Raw genomic sequence first — 24,433 nt, 5'->3', positions numbered from 1 at the left:
TGAGTTTCTGAATTTTTATTGCCACCAAGTAAGTTCACTACTAAGGGGCCAACTGAGGCTCTGTCACCCAAGGGCCTAATGAAACCTGGAGCCGATCCTGCTACTACATCAGCCGCTTTGAGTAATAGCTGTTACCTTTTTTCAACAGAATTAAGCATGGAGCTCAAAATTATAATAAAATAATCAAAATTACCAACACAGCTCCTCTTTTTTTTACAGCACTGAATGAACTCAATGTTGGACTTACCTTTCCGGTTTCCCATCTTGCAAGACATGCACATACAGTGCATCTTTATACTCATATATACACTCACCGGCCACTTTATTAGGTACACCATGCTAGTAACGGTTTGGACCCCCTTTTGCCTTCAGAACTGCCTCAATTCTTCGTGGCATAGATTCAACAAGGTGCTGGAAGCTCCTCAGAGATTTTGGTCCATATTGACATGATGGCATCACACAGTTGCCGCAGATTTGTCGGCTGCACATCCATGATGCGAATCTCCCGTTCCACCACATCCCAAAGATGCTCTATTGGATTGAGATCTGGTGACTGTGGAGGCCATTTGAGTCCAGTTACCTCATTGTCATGTTCAAGAAACCAGTCTGAGATGATTCCAGCTTTATGACATGGCGCATTATCCTGCTGAAAGTAGCCATCAGATGTTACAGGGTACATTGTGCTCATAAAGGGATGGACATGGTCAGCAACAATACTCAGGTAGGCTGTGGCGTTGCAACGATGCTCAATTGGTACCAAGGGGCCCAAAGAGTGCCAAGAAAATATTCCCCACACCATGACACCACCAGCCTGAACCGTTGATACAAGGCAGGATGGATCCATGCTTTCATGTTGTTGACACCAAATTCTGACCCTACCATCCGAATGTCACAGCAGAAATCGAGACTCATCAGACCAGGCAAGGTTTTTTCAATCTTCTACTGTCCAATTTCGATGAGCTTGTGAAAATTGTAGCCTCAGTTTCCTGTTCTTAGCTGAAAGGAGTGGCACCCGGTGTGGTCTTCTGCTGCTGTAGCCCATCTGCCTCAAAGTTGGACGTACTGTGCGTTCAGAGATGCTCTTCTGCCTGCCTTGGTTGTAACGGGTGGCGATTTGAGTCACTGTTGCCTTTCTATCATCTCGAACCAGTCTGCCCATTCTCCTCTGACCTCTGGCATCAACAAGGCATTTCCGCCCACAGAACTGCCGCTCACTGCATGTTTTTTCTTTTTCGGACCATTCTCTGTAAACCCTAGAGATGGTTGTGCGTGAAAATCCCAGTAGATCAGCAGTTTCTGAAATACTCAGACCAGCCCTTCTGGCACCAACAACCATGCCACGTTCAAAGGCACCAAATCACCTTTCTTCCCCATACTGATGCTCGGTTTGAACTGCAGGAGATTGTCTTGACCATGTCTACATGCCTAAATGCACTGAGTTGCCGCCATGTGATTGGCTGATTAGAAATTAAGTGTTAACGAGCATTTGGACAGGTGTACCTAATAAAGTGGCCGGTGAGTATATATATCTCAAAATGGAAAACAGATTGTTGGTCAGATTTCGGGAAATGTTCTGGGTGACTTTGCTGTGTATTACATGTGTAAGCGCTCTTCTTCATTTGGTTAGGCAATGAAATGTGAGACTACTGACATTACATCAACAGTAATACACCTCCAAGAGCCGCTCCTCATCCACAGGAGAATACCGCCACATGCTCCTACATAAATGTATGCATCGTAATAGGCAAAGTCTTCAGTAATAAGAAAGGGATTTACAGGTTCCTCTCCCGTACAATTTAAATAGGATGTGGGATCTCGAGTGCTCGTCCTATCTGTATGTTAAGTGAGAAGCTGAATCCCCGGTAAGATCAGCTCTTGACATCTCCGCACTTGACTGACAACATCAGGCGGAAGGAAACGTGTACTTGGGAAAAAAGGAAATATCGGTATTATTTATAGATACAAATTAACGCCAAACCATTTATATGTTAATGATCTAGCGGTGGGACTCTTGGCGGAGCGGTGTATTTGTGGCTTATTTATGTGCGATACAGATAACATATGTCATCTGCGGGAAGCAGTCATACAGAGAGCAGGCTCCATCGCATGGCGCGGGGAGCCGCGTGCATCCACACAGCTCTGGCCGCTCACAGGAGAACGGATTCTATTTGCATCTGCTTATGGAAGGAGCGGAGGACGATGGGCTCCATGCTAAGTTCCCCTCAAATACCATGATTAAATTAGACTTTTGTGACACTACTAATGTAATTCACAGAGGTCTAAAAAGGAAAGATATGAGATAGATAGCCATAAACATGTCATAGGAATAGCCTGCCTCAGGCGCTGGTCACAGCAGGGACAGCAGAGAGCTTCAAGAAGGGTCTAGATGCCTTTTTACACCTAAATGACATTGATGGTTATGTTATATAGAATTGTTTCCCCTAAATCCCTTCCTCATCCAATCCCTTCCCTTCCTTGGTTGAACTTGATGGACAAGTGTCTTTTTTCAACCGTATAAACTATGATACTATGAAATAGGAAGCAGGACTTGCTACACTGTAGATGAAATACTGTAACACCAGGAATGAAGACGTTAAAGAGGAACCATATCCGACCTCCATCAACTCTACTGATTTTGGCATTGTTGAAATTGTCTCTCTAATCACCACCATTCGGGATCAGGTTATCTGCTCCAGCCCAGTGTAGTGTCCTAGTACCTCATCCCAGCTACTGGAGAATATAGTTGTCAGGAGGTTCGGGAGTTGCAAAATGTGCTATGTGATTAAAGGGGTTGGCCTCTTTTCAATAAATCTCTTCCATTAGAGATGTCTCTGAAACTCTGAAGGCAAAGACACAGGTACATCTACATGCAGCCCTTCCCTGTACTCACTATGCTGCCCCCTGCATATATACAGAAGTTCCCATTTCTCACTCCTCCAATCCATACTAATGGCGTCACCCACTGTCTCTCTCTTACAGTCTGTCTTGACAGACACATCGAGAGGGGAGGAGGAAGAGCAGGGCGAGCCATAATCTCTTGCTGCAGCTCCTCCTATTCATCGGAGCACAGACATGTAAACAAAGATGAGTCTGCAGAGATTACTAAAGCAAGTAGCAGGACTGCTGAATCACTGGATGAATATAAAGGGATTATTATTAAGGCAGTAAAGGCACATGGGCAGCTTATGTAAAAGAGCGACCAACCACTTTAGCATAAGGCAAACTTTAACTTGTATTACCAAAGTTTGGAGGGGGAAGTGCTTCAGGACAGTGTAACAGCCTATGAAGCTACAGCACGGAAGTGCTCAGGCTCATTAGCATAATGTTTAAGTTGATTGTAGAAGGAAGGAGGCCATGGATAACAAATATAAGCAGATAATCACAGTCACTGTGCCTAAATGTATGAGTAAGTGTCCCTGGTTTATCATAATGGATTTTGGTGGTAGACTTGGGTTGGTGAAGGTTGCCAAAGGTCATATTTAAAGAGAACCTGCCATTTAAATTAAGCCACCCAAAATAAATACTTCAATAAAAACTATCATTGAACAGCATTGCCCTTATCCCTAAATGGCTCCTTTCCATAGTTGCAATGTTAAAAAAATCAGTTTGTAAACTTATATACAATTTACATGAGTGCCTTACACTATGTGAGTCCTGTATAGTAAATTTTACTTGCAATGCCCTTCCTCCTTGTTCCTGATTCACTGCTAGGACAGGCTGCTGTTTGGAGCATTGAGAGAGAGCTCTGTTACATCATTGGGCACTTCATGTCATGTGGGTGATGGCATCTAAGGTCCTTTACCAAGTTACATTTGTAACATCTACCCCGTGTATGTATCTGATCCTATGAAATCACAGCAGCCTCCATGGAGAATGGGGAGGAGTAGAAGTCCGTGGAGGCTGCTGTGATTTCCTGTGATCAGATAAATACATGGGGTAGACACTGCAAATATTACTCAATAAAGGACCTTAAATGATATCACCCTGGTCACATGACATTAAGTGTTGAATGCTGAGATGAGGCATGGGACATGGGGAGGCATAAATGGGAGGTTTCCGCTGAGTAGGACACACCCTCTCCGATGCAAGGCAATATAACATAAGGTCGATTGTATGGGGATGGGAGGGAAACCATTTTTAGCTTAAAGAAGGGTAGCATTTAGTTAATAGGGCTGTGTGGGAACCTGTACATAACTGTTTTGTAAAAGTGTGATGACAGGTTCCCTTTAATGTTTGTCTTTTGCCATTTCAGTCTAACATAGAAGCCATATTGGTAAACTGACACCATTCAGAAATTCATGGTACTCTGTGATGCCCCCAGTATATAGTATATCGGTCCACTTTCACTACAACCCTTAAGAAAACTGCGGAATTCATTATGCAGAGTTAATCCCGCGATCCTATTGGGTTTTACAATCCACTGTTTGCAATCGGCGGCCATTTAATCAGCATCGCGGGAGCGGGAGGCCGCTATCAGACTAAGAGCAAAAATAAATATGTAATGGAAAATATAAAACAAACATCATACAGCGTTCTATTTCCCCGGCAAATATATTTCAGGCACAAAAAAAGCAAAAAGATAAGCAAGATTTTGTCACAGCTAAAAGTAATCCCTTTTTTTGTTTGCCGGAAAAAAACAAATTTTGCGAGAACCTTCCAAATCTCTCTGATCGTAATGGAAAGGAACAAATGCAAGTTCAGAGTCACCAACATTAAAAACATATTCACATCGAAACGCGAATACGAGTAAATATCTAACCGGAAGCGACACCTTTTTGTTTTCTAAGTGGTTTCTTCATCCTCGCCCCCCCCCCCCCACTCCTCACCCTCGCTACAGATTTCTCATTTAAGAAGCGGAGAACACAAAGCCCTTCCTCTCGGTGACAGGTGAACCGCAGGGGATAAAAACAGATCAAGATATGCATAGAGCAGCTGTCTACCTTTTTGGCTTTCCTCAGATACGTCCTGGCAGAGTCCTTGAAAGCCTCTTCTTCGTCAGACTCCTTGGCTTGCAGATAGCAGACCCATCCCAAAAGATACCAAACCTACAAGACAAGGGTGAGAGGGGGCATGAGTACAGGCAGCGAGCAGCAGGCGAGGGAGGTCGGGGAGCGGTGGGGTTATTCTGCGTTGGGTGGGATGACGTCGAATTAACTCATAGAAGGCAAAATAATCAGATAAAGAGGAATAAAAACAGGGATGAAATAAGGAAAATGAAAATAAGGATGAATCGCAGGTGAATGTGGTGAGTCGTCATGTGGGATGGCTCGGGGGGATTTCATGGTCAATGGGAAAAAGCAAGATTATTTAGAGACATTCATTAATGAAGGACATGCACACATGGGCAAAGAGCCTGCACATATAGACGATACAATAGCTGAATTTATAGTATATACATTCTCTGGTAGACAGCGGAAAGTAAAAAAAGATTTGTAGAGTGTACTGCTCTCGCTCTCTGCCGAAATAGTAAAATGCAGCGGCCTTCTGCCGACACAGTTCATTGCCAGGACCCTCTACCGACACAGTTCATTGCTATGACCCTCTACCGACACAGTTCATTGCTATGACCCTCTACCGACACAGTTCATTGCTATGACCCTCTACCGACACAGTTCATTGCTATGACCCTCTACCGACACAGTTCATTGCTATGACCCTCTACCGACACAGTTCATTGCTATGACCCTCTACCGACACAGTTCATTGCTATGACCCTCTACCGACACAGTTCATTGCTATGACCCTCTACCGACACAGTTCATTGCTATGACCCTCTACCGACACAGTTCATTGCCAGGACCCTCTACCGACACAGTTTGTTACTATGACCCTCTACCAACACAGTTTGTTACTATGACCCTCTACCAACACAGTTTGTTACTATGACCCTCTACCAACACAGTTTGTTACTATGACCCTCTACCAACACAGTTTGTTACTATGACCCTCTACCAACACAATTCATTGCCATGACCCTCTACCAACACAGTTCATTGCTATGACCCTCTACCAACACAATTCATTGCCATGACCCTCTACCAACACAGTTCATTGCTATGATCCTCGACCAAAACAGTTCACGACTGATGCAGTGCATGCTGTGACCTTTGGCCGACACATTGTTCATTGGCCGACACAGTTCATTGTGGCGTCCATCTGTCGACATAGTTTAATGTGGTGGCAGTCTGCCCACACAGTTCATTTAGTTGGCTCTCTATCCCACACAGTTTGTATGGGTGGCACACTGTCTACACATTTTATCAGTGTGGCCCTTCGCTAACAGTTTACTGGGGTTCAAATCGAAAGTTAAGATTAGATTTTTGGAGTTGTGACTTATATAAAGGAAATATAACTGCTCTTTCTGTGGAATGAATTATTTAAAAAAAATAATAAAATTCAACTTCATGCAAATGAGCTTCTTTTCCCCCCAAGGGGTGTTGCCCAGCGCCACATAGTGCTCTTCTTTAGAGAATTATTGATATCCCTTACATACAGAAAGAAGAATTTGAGTTCACCCACAGTCACTAATAGTCTCTAATGCAGAGAGAAGCTCATTTGCATAAATATACAAAAATGCATTTTCTCTAAAATGATAAATGGAAAAAAAGTATCGATGCAAACTCATGGAACGCTGTAAACAAGGCTGCTTTTACCTTTGGGCTTATTTGGGAGCTGGTGGACACCCTATAAGAGAGACTCTTTATCTGAAAATAAGTCACCCTACGTTCTACATCTCATTAATAAGAATAATTAGAATGTCATCATATAGTGGGGTGACCTACATAGGAAAACTACATTTGGGCAGAGTCAGGTATCGTCTACAGTCCTGTATGACAAGATACGATGATATCAGGGTCCACCTCTATGTACCTAATAGTCACCGTCTGAGATCTCGAACAAATGCGCTGCCATGTTAATTAACCTGTGTTCTTACCGTTGCCACGGTGACCAGGTTTGTACGGGAAACTTTAAGTCCTTCTATTAAAGTGCTTTGTTGTGTGCATGGTCTCGGCGGGGAAGCGGACTAGGAAATGAGTTTGTATCCTCTACATTACACTGTGTTACAATACACTTTTCAAAGTATTATAATTCGGAGGTGGCCCCCTGCCGGCGCTGTATTATCCACCACTCACTTTTAGTTGTCTTTTATTAAGGGGAACATTAGTAGCTCATGGTTATCGTCTCTTTTCCTGGCAATACATTGAAATAATATAACCCTTTAAGTGAATGTGCACCTTTTATATTAAGATCTTTATAGCCGTAACATATCTGTGTAGAGGTTAGACCTCCGGGGCTCACAATATTCAGTAATGACAAAGATTTACACCATGTATCTGTCACCAGTAGTGATATAAACAGTATGGGGTGGCCTCTTATGCACCCTTTAGTGATAGGGAAAACCTAAAAAAGTGTGTGTGTATGTGTGTATGTGTATATGTGTATATGTGTATATGTGTGTATGTGTGTATGTGTATATGTGTATATGTGTATATGTGTGTATGTGTGTATGTGTGTATGTGTGTATGTGTGTGTGTGTGTGTGTGTGTGTGTGTGTGTGTGTGTGTGTGTGTGTGTGTGTGTGTGTGTGTGTGTGTGTTCCTCCATAATATTGGAGGAAGTGGAAGAGCTGTCACAGATAGGGTTCTCCCAGCAGCCAATTATATACAAACAAACTGGCTTGAATTTCATGTTGACTCTTTAATGTTGACTCGCCGGGACTTATAATTAGCAGGCCGGAGCACGGGGACAAGATGTCCAGCGCTCCGGACTGCAAATTATGCACACCCTCACACCTCCCTCTCTCATGCTCCGACCCACTAATTATTTCTTTTTTCTAGGCGATCCTGGCGTATCAACATTAAAGAACACCGTCGAGATCAGGATGAAGAGGAGCAGGGGTGAGTATGTGCAATTTTTTTTTTTATTATTACTAAGTGGTTGTTTTTCTTTAGATGCTTTTATCCTTTTTTGTGTTATTTTGATTGTATCTTATCTTTGGCTTTTGTAATACACCTCTGTGTTCTGGCCGGTTTTGCGAGTAGCCAATATTTGTGGAGGGTGGCCCCATCCCTGTTCTCGCTACTTGAGCTTGAAATGCAATTTGTGTGTACCCACTGCATAAGCAACAATAACAAACGCAGGAACGGAAAGACAAAAGAGAAGCACAATGAGGCGTAGGATCTAGAACTTTGTACATATACGGTATTATTAAATACATAAGTGTTATTCGACAAAGAATCACCGTCGTTAGATCGGGAGAAATGTTGCAAATGAAGATGAATGTGTGAAAATGGATGGCTTGTAAGCTCCGATCAGGAATAATGGGCTGAAGTGCTCTCCAAAAATACGAGGTAATGAAAAAATAAAAAGCATTGACTGGTTTGCCGATGGATTTCTTCAAGCAGAACATTACATAGACAATCGGAGGAGAAAGGAGTCTGCCGAGAGTAGAGATGAATCGTACGTAAGAGCTTGCACTTCAGAGACAACAATGCAGATATAATGGAGTCTATTCAGTCCATTCTATCAAAAAATAATCAAAAAGAAAACCAAAATTTTGTTGTTACACTCAAAGCTCTCTAGCGGATATCTATATGTGGGCTGACAACCACCTATTAGTAATCACTGGTGCTTATGGGGGACAAATAATTCTACCATTACGTGCAGCCACCTACACAATGGGGCTCATTTACTAAGGGCCCCGCGGACTGCACTTTCACTGGACATCCTGACGATTTCCATTTTGCGCCGCTGAAACAGGGATTTAAAAGGTGTTTTTGGCGCACGCGATCGGATTTCGGAGCAATCACGGCGGCTTTCATGCGACAGAAATGGGGGGGGCGTCGGACGAGCAGACGGATTCGAACAAACCGTGGAATTTAACTTCTAAATCGTGTTGCAAGCCAAGCACTTACATGCACCAGGAAGAATCTAAGTGAATCGCGGCACAGGGAATTATTGTCGGGAACTCCAAGGGACCGGGTAAGTAAATGTGCCCCAATTAGTCAAATGTCTATCCACCCTTGGACAACTACTTTAGGCAAGTTTGCAGGATTGGTCTATGGGTTTCTGATATAGATGATATACACTGGACGGCATAAGAAATTAGTATGGTCTGAGGTTAGTTATGGTATGGTATTAGTATGGTAGAGAACAAAACTGGTGGTGGGTTGGAGCTTTGACATAGAACAATAGAAGGGTTTATAAGTGAAAGCTACAACTATGATATAGCACAATAAAGTGGAAGTTGGACCTATGACATTGGACAGTAATGGGGTTGGCCCTTGGCTAGTAGCTAGGGACGTTCATTTGCCAAATTCGGCTGTTCGGCTGCCAATCCGGCAATACATCTGGGTCGTGAGGAGCACAGCTGCATCCCGAACGAGAAGATCGTATCCGCTCATCTCTAACTATAACCTCAGATCCAAATCACTTCAATGAGAGCCCACTCTATAGTAACCACAATCTACCAAAACACAATAGGCATAGCTGTTCTCTCCTTGATCGGTGGTAGTGGCCCCAACCAGAAGACTTGGAACTCAGCAGGTACCCTTTTCAAAAATGAAGGTACCATGTTTAAGGAAAAGGGGCCCTTTCAGAAGACTGCTATGGGGCCCAGCCTCTCCTAGTTACAGCCCTGAGACCACTCACAAGCTGCAAACACGGACAGGGTTAGGACCTGCTCTGAGTTTGTTAATTTGGGTAATCACCTCACACAATGGCCTGTGGAAACCACAGCTTTGTCCATGAGTCCATCAAGTGCTGAGTGTTGTCTTTGTACTGTATGTGGAGAACATTGGCGCTAAATAATAGGACAGTCATTGAGATAATAGAGGGAAGGTTAGGACTAAGACCTGGTAACAGGATAGGAATAATGTTAACAGTTGGGACTAAGACATAGGATAATGGTGGAAATAAAGGAAGGGACTAAGAAGTGTAGGAATAATAGGGGTAGTTGGAATTAGAACCTGGGACAGTAGTAGGGGAAGATAGAATGGGGGTTGGGTGTATGTTGGGAATAATGCATGGGAAAGAAGTTCAGGCTATGCTAAAGTGTGAGGGGGGGGGGGAGGGTTAATATTGTGATATAGGGTTGGTAATTGAGCGGAATTGAGTTTTGAACCATGTCATATGGCATTGCTGGGGGAAAAGTGAGTCTGATGGGACTAAGGCATGGGACTATGGAGGAGATAATAAAGCGGAGTTCATTTTTTAGGCTCTTATGAGGAACAGGGGTAGATTAAGAGAAAAAATTAGTGATGTTTAGTGGATCATATTATTAGTCTTACTTGTATCACTTCATCATCTTCTTCTAAAAGCCCTTCCAAGACTTCTGTAGCCAACTGGAAAAACAAAAATAGAAAAAATAAGTTAAAAAGGAACCAAAGGTCATAATGTCATCAAGAAAATACAGGATATATCAAATTAATTATTATTCTGTTTGACACCACCGGTCACTATGTAATATCCTGGACATTGACTTTGATGTCTTTACATTGCCGGCACTAAGAGAACATGACCTCCCAAAAAATCCAAATAAATTATAAACACAATGAGGCCAAGTGTTCTTCTAATGACCTTTCCTTCCGGGAACCTACAATTTGATGGATCTCCTTCCACATCTTCTGTGTTCACGAGGCTTAAGCAGGAGCGTAGACAAAAGTGACCGGCCTAGTCCGATAACAGATAACAATAAGAGGCAATAGATCTGTTGGATGAAAACTTAAGAACTCCCATATTGCACATGATATACTCGGGAATATATCTCGGATAGGAGATAATACAAGGCTGGTCAAGTCCACATATGTGTCACTATAACCCCACGGCTAATATTTGCCATTGCTATAATCGACACTGAGGTGAAGGACTTGTAATCACTGTATGGTCTGATAATGGAGTCGAGCACTTGTGTGTCCACCAAATGGTCAGATTATACCCATGTAAATAACTGGAAACATCCAGAGAGAGCTCACAATCTAGAACTTTGAAAAAATATGTAAAGTTTTGAATTTGAGGAAAACAAGTAAAAACAGGTATGTTAGGAGAGCCCACCCGTCTTCTATCATGTGACCCAACATGTGATCCAAGCGATTGTAAGGTTTTCACTCTAACTCCTGTATAAGAATTTTAGATTTCATCATGACAGGATCATCAGATTCCTATCTCTAAGCCAACCCGGAAGGTGTCAGGAGACTCCAAACTTTAGGTTTGGCATCCTCCATTTGGCATCTCCACCTAACCTGGACATGTTGCTTGATGGGCTGCAGAGCAGCCAATCAGGTGCCTTTATGCCTATGGCTACTGGGCATGGTTGTGTCACCAATCACAGTCATGCATAGTTGCTAGGAGAGTAAAGCAGCCCGATTGGCTGCTCTGTAGGCCTTCAAGCAATATGTCCAGGTAAGTCGGAGCTGCCAAACACAGTATGCCGAACCTAACCTTTGAATCCGCTCATCGTTATCCACCGCAAATCCCCAGGGAGTCATACAGAGAATAGCCTGCAGCAGGCCATGGTCAGGGATGGTAGAGTCTAGATCAGTGGTGGCGAACCTATGGCACGGGTGCCAGAGGTGGTACTCGGAGCCCTGTCTGTGGGCACCCAAGCCATCACCAAAGAGGACATAAGGGATCTTCATGGATGGCCCAGGACTTTCTGCGTTCAGTGCTATCTTAAAGCGACAGTGCTGCCGGAGACTACAGGAGGAATGGGATGGTGTGGGCAGATCTGGATTATCATTGTAGCTTGAGCTCCGGGCCCAAAAATTCTTTCTATTCAGGGGAACCTGAATTTGTCACCCGTTCTTTCTACTGTATTGGTGTTCTTAGGATACTGATCAGATTGAAAGCTATAACAGCAAGAAGTTACTGCTTAAATTGTTCTTAAATGTTGACACTTTGGGATAAATAAGTGGGTTGTGGTTGTAGTCTGGGCACTCCGTGTCTTAAAGGTTCGCCATCACTGGTCTAGATGCAAAACAAAGGCCACGTTGAGCAAATCTGGGGTGCCAATAATATAATCACCGGGCAGTAATGGAGTCATAGAACAATGCCGGGATCGGAAGATTGGAATTGGATAGAAGAAAATACCTGTAACCTACATTGATCAGGGATCTTCTTCAGGAATCTTCTTATGCCCTGTATCTCGTGGGCACCCTACCCTCGGTGCCTTCTCTTGTGTTATAATTCTATACAGTTTGTTTACATTGTACCAATAAAGATCTAATTTTTATTATGTTTTCTAAGCATAGTCTTGTCCTCCTTTCCCCTTGCCCTGGGGGGGGTACCATTTGCTTTTTCTGTTGGAACATGCCTCTCTATAACCATGGATTGGTTGAAGGGCCTTTCATAGGAAACCGCTTCAACTTTGGGAAGATGACAGAAGTGAAGACAAATTGACCGTCCCGGGACTTGAGAAAGAGTAACGAAGCATGGAAAGGGGACATGTTGGTAGACCATCAACATTACAATATATCGTTGCCCTTTAAATTCTGTATGACACCCCATGACGTCCCTATTTTGTTCTGGCATATACAATCTTATGATAGGTGATTTATACAGCAGAAGCTATTTTGTGTGGTTCTCATTTATTATTAATCCCCCACACATCAAAAGCGGCAAAATCCCAAGATATTTCGTTTTTTTTTTCCTCCAACAAACCTAAATACCACAAAATTTATGACACAGCAGTAGTCAGATATCAAGAGTCATTACGAAAACTGCCAGTAGGTAGAGAAGGGGAAACATGATGAATTTAGTCTACGTTCCCCGGTTATTATCGACTCTGTATATGAATTAACAATGTCTGAACGCAAACATTAACTCCTTCTTCTGAAGACAATTCCCCAAGACATCATTAATTTATGTCAACGGTGGAGAATCCAATCTTTACGGTATGAAGCTGACGCGGGGATGAGCTACTAGTGATGTGGGCACGATGCATCTCAGGCACAGTATGGCATTCTACATGAATACATCTCGCGGGAATCACTTTCCATATATATATGCATGCTAAGCATCGCGGAACAAAGTCTCCTGCTGTTACTCATCTCGTAGAAGAGAAACCACCGAGTAGATGCTATAATTGTGTTTGAAGGACAATATTAGTTTTCTTCTGACAGATACGTTAGCCCCTAAAGGGGGGGAATAATGGACACAGTGGTGTATCAAAAACGTCACAACAATGGCCGACTTCATTAGGTCATGCAGAACTTTATGCTACAATATGGCGTAATCAAAGACTGGACACGTTCTTAGCAGATTGTGAAATAATCCTTCTTCTTTTCGTCTTCCTCGTTGACATGTCACCTCCTCTAGTAGGCATGTCTGAAGCCATCACCCGTACTCGTTCCTTCTTTCTCTTTCCATGGCGTCCTGGATGGATGTCTTATGATGCCACCAGCTGGACGCTCCTGGGTCCTGCAGGCCATGAGTGTCTCAAATCCAAAGGACTGGTAAGCTTGGGTCTGTTGCGTCTCTTACATTCAATGCACTACCCTTCCCCTTTCAATAAAAGGCCCATTCCCTTAGTGATGGGTGCCTGAACATTCAAGTTCTTAGAGCCAGGGTTAGGAACCCAAGTCATAGGTGACATATTTATTCAACACTCTGTTTAATGTCTCTGATTCCGCTTTGGAGCTCTATACTTTGCTTCTGGTGATGACATCAGCCTGTATCTAAGACTCTGCTTATACTCTGCCTGCCTAAGATATCAGTCCTGGCCATTGAAGTCCTCTCCATTGACAGTGTGAAGGTACTGGAGAAGAAGAGGGTGCATGTAATATGATAATCTTCTCTCACACTGAGCTACTGAGAAGATTATCAATATACTGCTGTGCTCCAGCACCTCCTCTTTGACTGTAGAGAGTATTATAATGGTCACATACGGGGACTGATATCTCAGCAACTGGCTAGAAAGAAAATTTAAAGTGTTAGAACTGATTCACAGATCCAGGGAAACTTTGAATTTTCTTTCGAGCCCTCACTGTTGTGAGATATCAGCCCCGGAATTTGACCATTATAATTTTCTCTATATTCAGTAAAGAGGTGCTGAAAAAGAGGAATGTGTTCTGATAATCTTGTCAATAGCTCAGTGTGAAAGAAGATCATCTTAAAACACGCCCCCTCCTCTGCTCCTCCTCTCTGACAGTGGAGAGGAATACATTGGTCAGATAACAGGACTGATATCTCAGCAATTGTGGTGGGCTAGAAAGAGCATTCAAAGTGCCCCTGAATCTGTGAAGTAGCCCTTATAGAGTGATATGTTCATGTTCTCAGGTGATGAGGTGATGAAATGTCCTCTTTAAGCAAGAAGTTTTCGCTAATTGTTTGGTAAATAGGAACTGCCCATTTTCACTTGTAAAATGCAATGTTCTCTTTAGGGTTAGTGGAAAAATTATTCCAGTCCACATTTAAAGTTGACAGTAATTCTTAACTCAAACCTTTACCTGCTAATGGACTTGAAGAAAGCACTTAGTGAGCATTAGTCGCCGGCTAAAACGCAGCTGATCACAGGGCACCACATGCTTGCTCCATACAAATATTAAGGTTCAGAGTTAAAGTTAATTGTGCCAATTTCTCAAGATGTTTTAAAGACTTAACACTCTAAGATTTAAGACGTCAACAAAGTAATATATGCACACTAAGGAATATTACATTAGAGACATGAGTAAGATGTGGTAAAAGTACAAAAAGTAGCAAAATCTGTGAAAAATGAAGAAACAGGAAGACTATAATAACACTGGTTTTAGCTGGGTTAAAGGGGTTGTCTGAAATGTTATATAGGTGGCCTATCCGCAGTTTAGGCTACAAATATCTGTTGGCTTTGGGGGATGATGTAATCCCTGGGTTGTGCCTGTAGGCAAAATAATCAATTGCTACACCATCCCCAGGCTGCTGTGTATAAGTGATCCAGCTCAGTTTGATTAGTCATGTCTTGACTAACATCCATTTGTAATTACAAGCTCCCGTGTGTAACGTGTTTATGTCAGCCAGCCTGACCCAGCTTCCCAAAAGTCCTCAATGTTATATGTTATTAACCAAGATATGATCCTGCATCAGTGTAGCTACAGCATTCTCCAGGTATGTTTGCTTCATAATGCATCAAATCAAATGGTAGGCTTCCTTTAACCCCTTAATAGTTTTTTCACTTCCATTTTTCACTCACCAACTTCAAAAATCTATAAACTTTTTTATTTTTCCACATAAAGAGCTGTGTTATGGCTTATTTTCTGCATAACAAATTGCACTTCATAGTGACGGTATTAAATATTCCATGGCGTGTACTGGGAAGCGGGAAAAAAATTCCAAATGCACTGTGGGCATGGATTTTACAGCTTTCACTCTGCGTCCCAAATGACATGTCTACTTTATTCTTTGGGTCAGTACGATCACGTGGATACCAAATTTGTATAGGTTTTATAATGTTTTCATACATTTAAAAAAATTAAAACCGCCTGTACAAAATATATTTTTTTTATTTTGCCATCTTCTGGCGCCAATAACTTTTTCATACTTTGGTGTATGGAGCTGTGGGTAGTGTCATTTTTTGCGAATTTTGATGGCGTTTTCCTTGCCATAATTTTTGGGACTTTGCGGCCTTTTGATCACTTTTTATTAATTTTTTAATGTTTTTCAAAATGGCAAAAAAATGCCATTTTCGACTTTGGACGCTATTTTCTGTTACGGGGTTAAATGCAGTGAAAAACCGTTATCATATTTTGATAGATCGGGCATTTTCGGATGCGGCGATACCTAATGTGTTTATGATTTTTACTGTTTATTTATATTTATATCAGTTCTAGGGAAAGGGGGGTGATTTGAATTTTTAGGTTTTTTTATTATAATTTTTTTTAAAACTTTTTTTTATTTTTACCTTTACTATTTTTCAGACTCCCTAGGGTACTCTAACCCTAGGTAGTCTGATTCATCCTATCATATACTGCCATACTACTGTATGGCAGTATATGTGGATTTTACTGCCCATGCATTACAATGTGTAATTAACACATTGTAATGCATGGGTTAAAACGAAGTAGCCTCGGGTATTCGGAACACCCAAGGTTACCATGGCGACGGATCGCCGCTCCCCATGACGTCATCGGGGAGCGACGATCCGCGACAATGCCGTGCCATCTTTTTGAAGCCTCCGGCAGCATTGCTAGCACCGATCGCGGGTGTTACCGGTAAGCCTTTGGTGCAATATGCAGCAAAGACTTACCGGCTATGGAGAGGGCTCGGCCCGCGATGAAGGGGTTAACTGTTCTTTGAGCCTCATTTGCATAATTTATAAAGACTTTTTTAGTAAAAACAAAGCTGAAGAAGAGCAGATCCCGGCAGAGGGGGCACACACCAGTATGTCAATGTGCTTGGTTTACAATCCTTCATCCTGGTGGTAGATTTACTTTAACCCCTTCCCGCGGGCCGAGCCCTCTCCATAGCCGGTAAGTCTTTGCTGCATATTGCAGCAAAGGCTTACCGGTAACACCCGCGATCGGTGCTAGCACCGATCGCGGGTGTTTTCTCCGCGATCACCGCCGGCAATGCTGCCGGCGGCTTCAAAGAGATGGCGCCGCATGGGCGCCGCCATCTTGTTGTGGATCGCTGCTCCCCGATGACGTCACGGGGAGCGGCGATCCGTCGCCATGGTAACCTCGGGTGTTCCGAACACCCGAGGCTACTTCGTTTTAACCCATGTATTACAATGTGCTAATTGCACATTGTAATGCATGGGGAGTAAAATCCACATATACTGCCATACTGTAGTATGGCAGTATATGATAGGATCGATCAGACTACCTAGGGTTAGAGTACCCTAGGGAGTCTGAAAAATAGTAAAAGTAAAAATAAAAAAAAGTTTAAAAAAAAAAAATTATAATAAAAAAACCTAAAAATTCAAATCACCCCCCTTTCCCTAGAACTGATATAAAAATAAATAAACAGTAAAAATCATAAACACATTAGGTATCGCCGCGTCCGAAAATGCCCGATCTATCAAAATATGATAATGTTTTTTCACTATGTTTAACGCCGTAACGGAAAATAGCGTCCAAAGTCGAAAATGGCATTTTTTTGCCATTTTGAAAAATATAAAAAAATTAATAAAAAGTGATCAAAAGGTCGCACAGTCCCAAAAATTATAGTAATGAAAACGGCATCAAAATTCGCAAAAAATGACACTATCCACAGCTCCGTACACAATTCCTGGTGGCCAATTCTTCTGTGAGCCACCAGGAATTGTGACTATTCCCCCATTACGCCACCTCCATTCCAAGGGGGCGTGGAGTGTACAAACCCTGATAAATGTCCCTCAAGGACTCTATGTGCTGCCATAGGATCCAACTGTATCTAGAGCTCCAGGGTCATATGGGCCAAAGATACATCTATTCTACGATGTTGTTTTGGACTGACCTACAGTTTAATAGGGGCCCCATCATCTTGACTGCACCTTGCTACCTTGCTGTGGCCATGTGCTCCAGGTTTACAGAGCTAGCTGAAAGTTGAATCCGAGAGCAGTCAGCAGGTTACCGACCTCCGAGCACAAAAACAGCCAACAAAAAGGAATTAGGAAGCAAGTTACTACTGAAGGTTTCAGATGTCTGACCAGTTATGGTCACCAAGATGAGATTTTATTGGTTTGCCCTAGACATCCCAAACTGACACCCAAAGCACCATAGTCCTCTCAACGACTGGCTTTCATCAATATTGAATTACATGTAGCCGGCATGGCCAACTCATGACCTCTCGCCTCGAAATAGCACCAAACAAGGTCGCCTGATCTCCACCAGTGACAAATGGGTCGATCCATTCCTACCTAACTTAACGATTATGGAATGAACCATCAAGCGACAGGTAGTTAAACTCCACATTTCCAGCCGCAGACAGGGATCACAATGCACAAGTGCTTTCTCCCAAAATTCTCTGACATGTGTCACAACAAGCAAATTATCTGGTGAGGAACTTTCGCAGGCAAAAATATCCAAATTAAGACGTGCAACGAGAAGAGCGGCCTAATGAGTCGAGAGTGGTTTAAACAATTTTATTATGATTGGACTGTCAAAAATAAAAGCTCTACTCTCGGGTTACAACCTCTGCAGCATCTGTCAAGAGGAGCGCAATTAGTTTTTTCGGAGGTCTAAAGTCAAACACATTGTCTCCGAGGGTAGTTTCAAAGAAAAGCAAAAAAAAAAAATCTAAAAAATAAACCACACTTTCTGCTCTGTAATTTAAATGACTGACCGTTCAATTTATGACCATCGGCGGCTATAAAATTCAGCCGGAAACTTAATAATAGCACATTTTATGTGACACTGATGACAATTACAATCTATAGTTACGGTAGTCGCCCTTTGGTCCATGAAAAAGATGACAAAATTAATTACAAGCGTTTGCCATTTGTCAGGCTTAACTTGGCAGGCGAAGGAACTCAAAAGGTACCTGTGGTCGGACAGAAACATTTACCATGGCGGAATCTAGAGGACTGAAGATAATAAAAGAGGTGAAAATGTTCTGCCTTCTCCATTTAAACAACCCATAAAATACAGAGCGAAGGGGGGGGAGATGGCTGGGTATACACCGGGACCTGTTGGATGTCAAATTTTTCTAAACATTTTTACATTTTAAGGTTATTTAATGGCGCATCATATGCCAAATTAAAGGGCACCATCCAAGGTTCACGTCTTAATTAATGCTACTTTGAAGAACATCTTGGAGCAGTGTCGGACTGGCCCACCAGGGAATCAAAGGATCTTCCGGTGGGCCAGATACTGGACCAAATACTGGATCCCAGATAAAGGAGCAAAAAACCAAGCTGGTTAGTAAGGTATCATTTAGGAGAAGACAAGGCCAGTTAGTAGGGTCATTCAGAAGATAAGGCTAGTTAGTAGGGTCATGTAGGAGACATGTGCAACATCCCCCACCGGGGCCTAGCCCTTGAGGTGAGGCCTGGAGTCAGCCGGGGCCCGCTGTACCGGAGTGGCTGGCGGTTGCGGCCTAAGCACGCTATTGTCACGGTGCTTGGTACGGGGGGAACCGGAGGGCTGTCCTACAGCCTGGCAGGTCTCCAGCAGGGTGGTGTTGGCAAGAAATGATGAGGGAGAGGCTGCTATAGCGGATCTCCCTGGGGCAACCCCTTAATGTCCCGAGTGTGAGTCTCTGGGTGATGGACAGGGTGCCGGTGATGAAGGCAGCCGTATTAGCAGGGACCAGACGGAGACAGAAGTTGAAGAAAACAACTTACAGTTCTTTATTTGAACCGGCAGGAACCGCAGCAACGTGCCTTTAACAGGTAGATGGAGTGCTGAGATGTGAGTTGGAGGGAGCCTCAGGAGAAAGTTCACCAGCCTGGATGTAGAGGGCAGGCTGGGAGGCAGCTGTGTCCTGGTAGGAAGCTTCAGCTTGTCCTGTAGGGCTTCAGGTATCACCTTTAAAGGTAAGATGATACCCCTTTTCCTCACTACACTAACTCTAGTCTGATGCTCCACTCTTCAGAGGCAGGGGCTAGGCTCTTCCTGCTCTGGTATGGGCTAGACAGAGATTGCTCACTCACTCACTGATCTCTAGGATTCTCCTACACTGGAATCTCCCTAGAAAGACCTCTAGAACATTCCTAGCCAGAGGTTTTATTACCTTCCTTTGGTCAGGTGGTGGCTGCTCCTCCAATCACATCTCAGCTTACAGAGCACAGGATGTAACACATATCATTGGATAACAGCATCTGGCATTATACAAAATACTTAACTCCTGCCTTGCCAGGCAGGATTCACCACTGCAATACCGCTATGTCCTATCAGGACCATGTAGTGTAAGGTGATTACATGCAGGTGGGACGTATTCGCAAGCACTACCTCGCCATTGCATCGGCGAGGGTGTTGCATACCCCGGGGGCAATTGAAAGAGCCGCCCTCGGCTCGACTACAAATGGTTTGGGGCACAGAGGGGGCTAAGGGCACTTCTGGGAAGTGCAGGCTATGTGAGGTGTAGGGACAAACCGCCCATGGTCCTGGAGACAGGCACCTGGGTTGGTGTCGGACTAAGACAAAAATATGTAGCTGTATGACAGTTGGTCGCTGACGCCATTAAACCGAACTGTACAGTAGGAAAGGTGTGGTGTCATGTCCTGTAATCCACTCCTTGCACCAAGGCCTGTATATTTGTTTTATCAACGCTTCTTCCCTGGCGGCAATTATATAAGGTGTCTATCTGCATTGCGTTAGCATATGCGACACAAGTACCTCCTGACTGGTATCCTTACCCATGTATGAGTGGCATCCAGGTGCTAACTGTGTAACACCCCCGGTCCCCGTAGGACCCGCAGTTTACGGACTACCCCCATGTGCAAACCTCAGTTTGAGGGATCAGGTAGCGGTCAGTGTTTTACATAAAAGACGGTCCGACACAGCCACACTACAACCTGAAAAGCCTATGAAAGGGTTAATGCAGACTACTGGCATATCTTCTGACAGTGTGCAAACAGGTTAATTCACATTGGCTTAGGAGCCCAATGGGTACACATCTTATAACATCACAACGTTACAGATAGATAGGCTACTCAGGGTAGCACGGTAGCAAATGTCTCTTTTCCTGCAAAGAAAAGGCATAAAAAGTGCAAACATAATGTCCGTACCTAAAAGGAAGGCATTAAGTGCAAAATAATAGTCAATTACATTGCAACTTTTCCTGGTAGTATCTGGCAAAAGTCTCACAGAAGGTCTCTAATGACAAAGTCCATCTTCTGGGTACAGCCCTTGAGGTGGGGAAAAGTGCACTGCGATGCAAAGGGTCTCCTCTAGTTTAGAGGGACAGAGTCCTTTGAAGAAATTCTCTGCTGTGGCAGAGAAAGAGGTGCTATCATAGCACATAACAGTGTATAATCTCTTGACTGAGACAAATAAGGGTAAGAGTCTCAGGACAGTTTCTGGCTCTATAGGGATAGGCAGAAATAAATATACATATGTACACAGTACCTGAAGAAGGCTTTCAGCCCATCAGGGGTTAATCTTGCTGCTGTAGAGCAATGGCTGCAGGCATGGGAGCAGGAACTGCAGCAGGGACATCATCAGCCTGGGTGAAGAAAGCAGTGTTGAGATCTGTCACCTGAAGACATCTGGTGGTAGAGACTGGAACTGCTGACATGGAACACCCAGAAGCTGGAGCTGGAACAGCAGGAAGGTCATCTGCGGCGGCAGGCATCTCAGCAAAGGAAGGAGGCAGGCACTTCTCTGGCTCACCTTCTGTAGCTGGGGGCGCTGTGGAGCGCATGATGATGACCGCAGGAGCTGTAACTTCTCCATTGCTGACAGCTGAAGGATTGTTGTTCCTGGGCTGACATGTAGCTCTTGGGGGCGCTGTTGCGCTGGCGGTGGTGACCTCTGTAGCTGGCATGGCGTTCTCACCGGACAGCCTGGGCCTCTTAGCAGGTGGTCCTGGATACTCCGCAGGACGATCAGCAGCATTAGATAAGGGGTCAGGCCCCTTTAAGAGAGTCCCTTTTGTAGCCGGGCCTCCTATGGGGAGATGTTGACCCTCTGCAGGGAGGCCGGACTGTACCCCAGCCGGGGCTAAGGGAGATATAGTCACAGTCACTGTGATATAGGCCCTGGGGGCCATGGTACTCACATCCGCGGTGGTCCTCAGGAGGTCCGGAATCGGAGGAGGCAGCCGCTGTGGAGAATCCGCCATTGAATACTGCGTACGGGAGACAGCAGTAAGCGGTGCAGCAGAGGAAGGGGCCCGCGGCTCGTGGGCAAGCCATGCGACACTTGGTTCTTCATCTCGGAGGCTGTGCGGCATGTCAGCAGGACAGGAGACAGCACGTGGAGAAATCCAAGATGGCCGATTAACCTCTTTGATGCTGGATGGCGGCTGCGCTGACTCTGAGGTACCTCGTGGGCTCACACTGGCGTTGCAGCGCGGGAGAGTTTCGTGCCAGAGGGCGGAGCTTGAGTCTTTCCCGCCAGGAGTTGTGGCGGGCTCAATTTTCTGCTGCGCCACAGCGCGCTGAGGCAGGATTCGCGCCATATGCGCAGGGGGCGGAGCTTAGCGATGTCTCTGGGTTTCCCGCCAGTAAAAGTTTTGGCGGGCTGGAATTACTTGCTGCGCCACAGTTTCTGAGGTAAAAATCTTCAGGCGCGGCAGCGCCGGATGTAGCAGAGCTGGTACAGTTCTTGCAGGGATTAACCTCTTGAGTGCTGGAGCGGCGCTCGACAGCACGTGGCAGCAGTATAACACAGTTCAGTCCAGAAACACACAATTACTGGGCCTAAACCCGGATGGCAGCAGGGTTAGGCAGCACAGTCTTTTTCTTAATAAAGTACAGTCTTTAGTGCCAGGATAAAGCACAGAAGTATATATCCTGTTCGTGACGCCACTTGCAACATCCCCCACCGGGGCCTAGCCCTTGAGGTGAGGCCTGGAGTCAGCCGGGGCCCGCTGTACCGGAGTGGCTGGCGGTTGCGGCCTAAGCACGCTATTGTCACGGTGCTTGGTACGGGGGGAACCGGAGGGCTGTCCTACAGCCTGGCAGGTCTCCAGCAGGGTGGTGTTGGCAAGAAATGATGAGGGAGAGGCTGCTATAGCGGATCTCCCTGGGGCAACCCCTTAATGTCCCGAGTGTGAGTCTCTGGGTGATGGACAGGGTGCCGGTGATGAAGGCAGCCGTATTAGCAGGGACCAGACGGAGACAGAAGTTGAAGAAAACAACTTACAGTTCTATATTTGAACCGGCAGGAACCGCAGCAACGTGCCTTTAACAGGTAGATGGAGTGCTGAGATGTGAGTTGGAGGGAGCCTCAGGAGAAAGTTCACCAGCCTGGATGTAGAGGGCAGGCTGGGAGGCAGCTGTGTCCTGGTAGGAAGCTTCAGCTTGTCCTGTAGGGCTTCAGGTATCACCTTCAAAGGTAAGATGATACCCCTTTTCCTCACTACACTAACTCTAGTCTGATGCTCCACTCTTCAGAGGCAGGGGCTAGGCTCTTCCTGCTCTGGTATGGGCTAGACAGAGATTGCTCACTCACTCACTGATCTCTAGGATTCTCCTACACTGGAATCTCCCTAGAAAGACCTCTAGAACATTCCTAGCCAGAGGTTTTATTACCTTCCTTTGGTCAGGTGGTGGCTGCTCCTCCAATCACATCTCAGCTTACAGAGCACAGGATGTAACACATATCATTGGATAACAGCATCTGGCATTATACAAAATACTTAACTCCTGCCTTGCCAGGCAGGATTCACCACTGCAATACCGCTATGTCCTATCAGGACCATGTAGTGTAAGGTGATTACATGCAGGTGGGGCGTATTCGCAAGCACTACCTCGCCATTGCATCGGCGAGGGTGTTGCACATGGCTAGTTAATAGGGTCATACAGGACACAAGGCTAGTTAGTAGGGTCATGTAGGAGACAAGGCTAGTTAGTAGGGTCATGCAGGACACAAGGCTAGTTAGTAGGGTCATGCAGGACACAAGGCTAGTTAGTAGGGTCATGCAGGACACAAGGCTAGTTAGTAGGATCCTGTAGGAGACAAGGCTAGTTAATAGGGTCATACAGGACACAAGGCTAGTTAGTAGGGTCATGTAGGAGACGAGGCTAGTTAGTAGGGTCATGCAGGACACAAGGCTAGTTAGTAGGGTCATGCAGGACACAAGGCTAGTTAGTAGGGTTATGCAGGACACAAGGCTAGTTAGTAGGATCATGTAGGAGACAAGGCTAGTTAGTAGGGTCATGTAGGAGACATGGCTAGTTAGTAGGGTCATGCAGGACACAAGGCTAGTTAGTAGGCTCATTTAAGAGAAGATAAAGCTAGTTAGTAGGGTCATGTAGGAGAACACAAGGCTAGTATGTAGGGTCTAATAGTGGATAATGGGAAGGTGGGCCACCAGAATAATTGCATACGCTGGGGCCAAAAAACCCCGGTCCGATACTGTCCAGGGGGAACTAGAAGAAAGCCATGAAATGGCCGTAGCATCAGGCTGATATACAGTAAGGAACCAAAACTGCGGGCCATGATCGGACAACAAGACTCAATATAGTTAAAAAAAAAAAAAATAGGATGTGAAAACATTACAGGTATTTACGGTAAGCTAAAATAAATTCAATAAAATCTGGAGTTAGCATGGGGGGGGGGGGTGTTATATACTATGAGCTGTAACAGTTCAACGTAAAAATAGTTTTATAGCTTTCTGCATACCAATATTTTAACTATGGTGTCCCCTCATGGCAGAGCTTCAGCCAACCAACAAACTTAAAGGGACTCTCATACCAGATTTACCCCATTAAACTAGCACCCTCTTCAGGTGAATTATGAAATGTCCTCTATGTGATATCTCACCGGTTTAGTTGAGAAGAGTCATGTTTTGCCTGGCATGAGTTAAGTTTAGAAGCTGCAGGAGAAGTTTAACTTTGGATGTTCTATAGCACCTATGAACCTGTCTTAGTGTT

At 44.5% G+C, this 24,433-nt stretch overlaps 1 protein-coding gene across 2 annotated transcripts in view; it reads right to left on the bottom strand.

Moving 5' to 3' along the window:
• The window catches only part of LOC140134286 (uncharacterized), a 253,868-nt gene that overhangs the window by 32,655 nt on the left and 196,780 nt on the right, over nt 1-24,433 (bottom strand). The window contains exons 9-10 of one of the 2 annotated variants that reach the window (XM_072154872.1): nt 10,290-10,343; nt 4,941-5,045 (exon numbers count right to left, since the gene is read on the bottom strand). In XM_072154872.1, the coding sequence (XP_072010973.1) occupies nt 4,941-5,045; nt 10,290-10,343 (159 nt within the window). The remainder of the gene's footprint in view (nt 1-4,940; nt 5,046-10,289; nt 10,344-24,433) is intronic. The other variant, XM_072154874.1, reaches the window with a different exon arrangement.

This window comes from Engystomops pustulosus, chromosome 5 (genome assembly GCF_040894005.1).
Source record: "Engystomops pustulosus chromosome 5, aEngPut4.maternal, whole genome shotgun sequence".
Taxonomy (NCBI): Eukaryota; Metazoa; Chordata; class Amphibia; order Anura; family Leptodactylidae; genus Engystomops; species Engystomops pustulosus.
The sequence above is the reverse complement of the archived record's forward strand: the minus strand, read 5'-3'. Positions and strand labels throughout refer to the sequence as shown.